The 6,977-nt window shown below is 36.2% G+C and overlaps 1 protein-coding gene across 1 annotated transcript; it reads right to left on the reverse strand.

The window, feature by feature from the left end:
• Positions 1–3,758: 3,758 nt before the first annotated feature.
• On the reverse strand, positions 3,759–6,270 carry LOC125841676 (60S ribosomal protein L18a-like). The gene is made up of 4 exons (XM_049520843.1): positions 6,149–6,270; positions 5,941–6,056; positions 5,507–5,570; positions 3,759–4,347 (listed from the first exon to the last, which is right to left on the reverse strand). The coding sequence occupies exons 1-4, from the start codon at positions 6,161–6,163 to the stop codon at positions 4,006–4,008; spliced, it is 537 nt and encodes a 178-aa protein (XP_049376800.1). The 5' UTR covers positions 6,164–6,270; the 3' UTR covers positions 3,759–4,005.
• Positions 6,271–6,977: the final 707 nt, after the last annotated feature.

The following is a 6,977-nucleotide window of genomic DNA, read 5'->3' on the forward strand; positions in this document are numbered from 1 at the left end:
GTGATAATACAATTTGACCATTATTGTTTCCATTTCTTTATCGTTTTGTTGCTTTGTTGACGGTCTCACATGTGACTAGTCATTTTTGGGTATTTCTCCGTATTCAGCAAACAAAGGTATAGAAATGTATTTTCTAAGATCAAAGGTCCTATGTCAGAATATGGGTTTATATAAAGGTAGATCATGCTGAAACCATTTCAAAAGTAACCTAAATCGGGGATTCAAGTTCAGATATTGGTGTTCGATTTATCCAAAGCAAAGGAAAATTACATACATGAAGTTGAGAAAGAGAATAGAGAGAGCTCGATGTTCCCAGCCGCTCATCCGTTCAATTTCTTTCCTTTCCTGTCTTCTCCAAGTACATGCAAAGGCCTACATGAAAAATCAACAAATTATAAGACACCCACATCCAAAACAAAGCGGAAGAAACACTACATTTCAATAACAAAAAAATACAAAAAGAATTGAAATACAAAGTTGTAAATAGGGGATGATGGAGAAGAGAAGAAGAAAACAACAGCAACAACAACATCCAATCAAGTTTAAATTCTATGCATGAAACATAACCATAACTTGAAAAAAAATTGAAATCCATCAAATGAAAAAATTGAAAAACAATTCAAACCCATCAAATGAAAAAATCGACAAAAGTTGACCCATCAATGACTAAAATGAGAAGAAAGGATGAAGGCAATGTGACGACCCAAGCCTAGGGCCTAGACGTGACATGGCGAATGAGGAACCCGAAGAAACCCCAAACAAGCCTCTCAAACTTGTCATCACACTTCATTGGTCGCGGAAGTACAATCAACATTAATTAACGGGAAATAGGGACTAAGGGCAAACCATTTCAAAAAGACATCAGGGAACAAGAGTCAAGCTCATTTACAAAACACTTGTCCAACGCACACTCTACATACATAGATAGGACGGGGGCCATGACATACTACCGGCTCCCCTCATAGTCAAAATACAATTGCAAGCTAAAGTCTCAAAACATAGGAGTAGGAAACATAACATAGCCCTCGAATCATTGAGGACTCACCAACAAACTCGGATAAGCACCGTACTAGCCACGTGAATGGAGAGAAGGATCAAGAGTAGCTCCGGTCCCTACATGGTGACATCATGTAGGCAAAATATGCGTTAGTACTTGGAATGTACTAAGTATGCGGGGTGCAACACAACAATAGACAAGGACACAATCGAAATACAAGAAATAGTTTCATAGGCATTATGAATAACAATATGAGGATGCATGATCAAAGTGAAGTCAAAACATGTTTAAGTAAATCTATACTAATAGTAGATATCATATGTGTATGCATGATCCAACCAATCTATAACCCCAACTTAGGATGGGGGATGCCGTTCACACCCGGACACCCTGGTGGCAAGGTATAAACCCCTCACATGGTTGATGTTGGTCACACCCCAAGCATCCTAGGTGGTGAGATATAAACCTCTCACATGGTTGATGTTGGTCACACCCCAAGCATCCTAGGTGGTGAGATATAAACCTCTCACATGGTTGATGTTGGTCACACCCCAAGCATCCTAGGTGGTGAGATATAAACCTCTCACATGGTTGTTGGGTTCTTTTCCCCCGGACCGGGCATGGTCATGCAACACTTTATATAGGAAATTCCCATTAGGCTCTAATGCAATCTCACGTATGGAATGAACATATACACAAGCTTAGTTTGTCATCAACACATCTCTGGATTGCCATACATCTCATAACTCAAGCTTTAAAGCATCGATTCATCAATTCTCCATAGTTGGACATTTTGTCAAACACCTTGAAGGCATGTAATGGAATCAAAGAGCATGGAAAATAGGGTAGTAATTATGCAGCCAAACCAGTGAACAACCTACAACAACACCTTTTAACACCCACAATACCACATGAAAATCTCCACATCCATTCCAAATTTAGATTCAAGTTCTAGAGTCACAACATGCTCAAAACAATCACTTTTCATGTTTAAAATTCAATGTGCAGGAAATTATTACAAAGAACAAGACTAATTTATGAATCTTAACTTAAACCATGAATTAGTGAGTAGAATAGAGTCTAGGCACTATGGGTGGAAGGACCCATGAGTTCAACACCACATACCTTGAGTTCTTATGAAGGTCTTGAGAGTGTCTTCAATGGAAGCTTGGAACTTGGAGCAAGAGTCTCTTCAATCTTGAGGAAGGTTTTGGATTAGGGTTCTTGAGAGAACTTGAGAGAAAATGTGTCTAAGTATGGGAGAGGTGTTTTGGGAAATGTTTTAGAGATGGGAATTGAACTAATGGTATATAGGAAATAACATATGCCCTTTGGAAAAATGGTCCAACACTTAGAAAAAAAAATGAGGCGGGTGAACAGTAAAAACGCTCACTGGAAATTGCATTTCCTGCCGGACAGATTTTACGAAAATGGGCATAACTTCTTCGTCCGAACTCCGAATGAGGTGAAACGAAGTGCGTTAGGTAGCTAACTCAAAGGGCTTTCCATGGATATGTTATGGGCCACCCAATTATTTGTGTGCTAGGAGATATGACCCTCCAAAGTAGACCCTCGAAAAAGGCTTCACTTGGAAATTTCGGATTTTGATACGGTTGCTCTAAAATTTGGGTTAGACCCATTTCTCACTCAATTTGACCCCCTAAACAAGAATATGAAGTCGTATTTTCGAAAAACGAAACGGATTTTTTTTTTATAGAGCTAAACAAGTTTCCGGTAACTTCCGAAGCACATTTTTAAGAACCTTTTGGGTCATTTCAGGCAAGAGGCAATTCTTACCTAAGACACCTCAAGTTTCACTGGAAATTTTAGATGAGACCTTTCATTTTGCAGAGTGTTTTATCTTAAAGCTCTAGATAGGAAACGCAAGATAACAATAAAAATATTTTAGGAAATCATGAAAACAAAACTCAAATTGAAATGCTTACCGATGAACAGATGAATAAATGATAGAGCTTCATAGTAAATGAACAAAGGGTTGTTGATCTTCTCAACTTCCTTGGCTTCAAATAATTCATTTCAAGGTTTCACTTGCCGATATTTTCTACGCCTTAAAGAGCCACACTACAAGCACACAAAAAAATTGGGAAGAGAGAAAATACATGAAAAGACTGAAGAAATAAGCGAAGCAGAGAAGGAATTTGGAAAACCTAAAATGCAGTAGTCAGCAGTGCAATGTGAAATCAAAATTTTGTCATTGGAAAGAAGATGAAGAGAATAGGGGTACACATGGTTTGCTTTGGAAATCATAAAGACTCAAGTAATAATAACATGGACCCCACTTATACAGTACAAATTAAATTACTCTTTGTACAACTAATTAGTGCAGTGTTCATCCTCATCAAAGTGTCACTTCTAAATAAGGAGAATTATATTAGGACACGTGGGGACACACAAAAGAACCACGCAAGACTACATATAATGTTAATTTCCTAGTACTCAACTCTACTTTAACGGTACAATTAATCAATGCAGTGTTCGTCCTCATAAAGTGTCATTTCTATATATGGGTAATTATGTGATTAATAAAAAAATCATTTTATTAAAGTACTTATTGATATTAGTATGTAACTTTATTTTAACTTTCTTCACTTCACGCGGCCCAAGTACACTAGTATAGTACAAAGCACAAATGTTTTAAAATAGTTCAAATAATAATCCACTTCACGCACCACCACTTGGAATGATAGAATTACTTAATGAGAAAATTGCATACTAGGCATCCCTATAAAAGAATATTAGGTAAACCAAAAATCGAGAAATATAACTAAGATTGCAACTGTCATAGGAAACAAAGCACCAAACTCAAAATTGAACATAATAGTCTGATATCTAGTTCTATAAAGAGCGCAAAAGATAAATCCATTGATCACAACAAAAGTGTCTTTTTCCTCCCCTAGCCAGTGAATGTTGAAATCCACTAGTTCAGAGCACCAAAATTGAAGTAACTTGAAAGAGCAACTCAATTCACTAGAAGATCAAAACACGTTCTACATAAACAAGTTAGGTTTGGTGGCCTTGTAGGTTGTCTTGAGTTTCCTGGTAGGTGGCCTGACTTTCTTGAACACCAACGGGAACTTGATTTTGGAGTCATGGAACTGCTTTGTGCTCTCCCGCTTGCAGAGCTTAGCTGGAATAGTGGCTGTCTTGATGATCTGGATGCAGTGATGGCGGACCCTGTGGCGAGAAGCCATTTCAGTGTACATCTGTTCTACACCACCATTCAATGTGGTGTCACGGTACTCCTTGTACATGTTATGATACCCGGTCCTACTTTGGTAACGCAGCCAAATACCATAGTTCTTGATTTTTGTTGGGTACTTCTCAAAAATCTACGAAAAGGAACACAAAATTTCAATAACAATGTTCAGCATCTATGTCAATGGATGAAGTATAACCACAAAAATACACCATGAGAAAAGATGCATAATCATATATGAGAAAGGAAATAGTACTCCCTCCGTTTCAATTTGTTTGTACTACTTTCCGTTTTTAGTCTGTTAAAAAATAATGTAACTTTCCTTTTTTTAGCAACTCTTTAATTTCAACTTTCTACATGACATGTTTAAGACCCCACGGTTAGTTTTAGTACATTTGACATATCTTAAATTTTAGACCACAAAATTCAAGTCTACTTTTCTTTTTTAAACTCCATGTCAAATCAAAAACAGGTCAAAGAAATTGAAATGGAGGGAGTAACTTTTAATAATACATAGATTATGGCTACCTCCAAAACCTGGAACTACTGAGTCAAAGGCTACATTCTGCAGTAGTACCGTGATATTTAAACCATTATGAAAGTCTGCCCAAATTACAGACATGCAATTTATTTAAAGAAATTCTATCCAAGAAAATAGGTATTACTTGTTAAAAAGTAGCATCGTGTTTTTTTTCTTCCAAGACCTCACTTGTGGGATTTTATTAGGTATGTTGTTGTTATAGTCTTTCTCTTTGCATTTTTCATCCAAACCTATGCACATCTTTTTATTTTTTATGATTTACCCCCAACCTCTATCACACTATAACAGACCTCATTTCAAAGAGCAAAGGGGAATAACATAAATTTAGTGCACCACCACCACTAGGAATGACATGGGAATTGAAAATGATATCACCCAGACAAGTTAAATAAAATCTAGAAGATAGCACCATTGATCACATGCAAAGACTAACATCGACAAGTCTATACAAGCTTCGATAGGCAAACAAATGGAAGATTTCACTTAGGTGACACCGACATACCAGATTACTAGGAAACTACTATTCACGCATCATAACAGATTAACAGAAACATTTACTTTAGATAACCAGCAAAAGAACTTAACCATAGACACATTAATCAAGTAAAAGTACAAATTAACCATGAACTCCAACAATAATAACTAGGGACTATACAAATCAAATAAGTAACAACATTACAAATCTTGCTATTAATACATCCCAATGACACATTTTATCAAAGAGAAAATTAAGAAATGCATTTGATCATACCTCATTAATAGCTAGCATCTGACCATTGCTCTTCTTCACCTTCTTTAGCTTCCTCAAGAAGTACCTTTTCCAGCCAAATCAAACACCACAATCATCAGAGACAGATCTATGGGTCGGGAGGGTGTTCACCCCAAAAAAATACACCATCTATAAGATATTTTTCATGTACATATATAAATTTTGAATCCTCAACTATAAACACAAGTACATATATACGTTCAAAATTAAACCTGATCACAATGCACTAATTTATTTTCCGAGCCACTAAGTGAAAATCTGTATATGCCACCGCCAATCATTCCCCCAACACATAGAGTATGTTTGATTCATATGACACTATACTAGTTAGGAATTAATACCAATTGGAAGGGGTGGGAGCTAGTAATGAGATGATCATACGACAAAAAACACACACAGAGGGTGAGAAAAATTACCAGAACTTGGACTTGGCACGGACCTCATTTGTAGCCCAGAGTTTCATACGGTAAATCTTTGGGTGCTCATCGTTTTCTGACGGTAGAGCTCTCCCTACAACCTGGTATTGATGGAACTACAACAACAACAACACAAATTCCAGTTATTATTGCAACAAATACACGAGAAAATCAAGAAAAATTGTTAAAATTTGTTAGTGATACTAACTTTGTAGGTCACCATTTCTGCCCCGGCTGCTTTGCGTCTGAATATTTGGGAGGCGTCTTCAGTCCGAAAAAGTGAAGGACAAATAAGATAGGGTTTTATGTTAAAGGAAAACCCTAGTCTTAATGGGCTGTCAAAACTAGACCCATATTCTTTTATTGGGCTTTTAACTATGGCATGTTCGGCCCAAGTGCACAAATAGCCAATTTTACTAGAGAACTCATTATCCAAATCTCATACCGTTAAGAGATGGATTACATCATATTCTTATTGTTTTCTAAATTACAAAAATTTCTTAGATTTGGTGGAATTTGAATACATTCCAAAATGTTTTGATACATTGCGTCCCAATTTCAGATACACCACTCAACGTTCTGATACATCGTGGCTCGGTTTCGAATACATCACTCTAAGTCCCAGTACATCTAACCGATACATCGCGTAAGTGATGTATTCGAGAATAGGAGAGAGTAGGTATTTTTTGTAAAAAAATTTCAAAATGGTCGAAAATTTTAGAAAATATAATAAAATATTATGTATATTAATAACAGACATACAAGATACATGTATATGTATATCTGAAAATCTTTTCTCAATAGAGACAACAATAAACTCCCGACATACACACAATTGGTCTCCCTGTGCACTTCACATATACTTTATATATATAGTTGGCCTATACATACAACTTGAAAATACATATACTGAATTCAGTTGGTCACAAATATAATTGATGTTTTCATATATATTCAACTTCTACTATGAAAATACATGTATACACATTCAATTAAAGATTAGATATTATATTTGTGTGATTTCATTTTCAGCTAGG

Source organism: Solanum stenotomum, chromosome 10 (assembly GCF_019186545.1).
Source record: "Solanum stenotomum isolate F172 chromosome 10, ASM1918654v1, whole genome shotgun sequence".
In the NCBI taxonomy this organism is placed as follows: domain Eukaryota; kingdom Viridiplantae; phylum Streptophyta; class Magnoliopsida; order Solanales; family Solanaceae; genus Solanum; species Solanum stenotomum.

Coding starts and splice junctions, on each gene's coding strand:
- LOC125841676 (XM_049520843.1), bottom strand. Junction 5,571..5,940: donor CGTGCCAAGTCCAAGTTCTG/GTAATTTTTCTC, acceptor TGGCTGGAAAAG/GTACTTCTTGAGGAAGCTAA. Junction 4,348..5,506: donor AGATGCTAGCTATTAATGAG/GTATGATCAAAT, acceptor TCCTTTTCGTAG/ATTTTTGAGAAGTACCCAAC.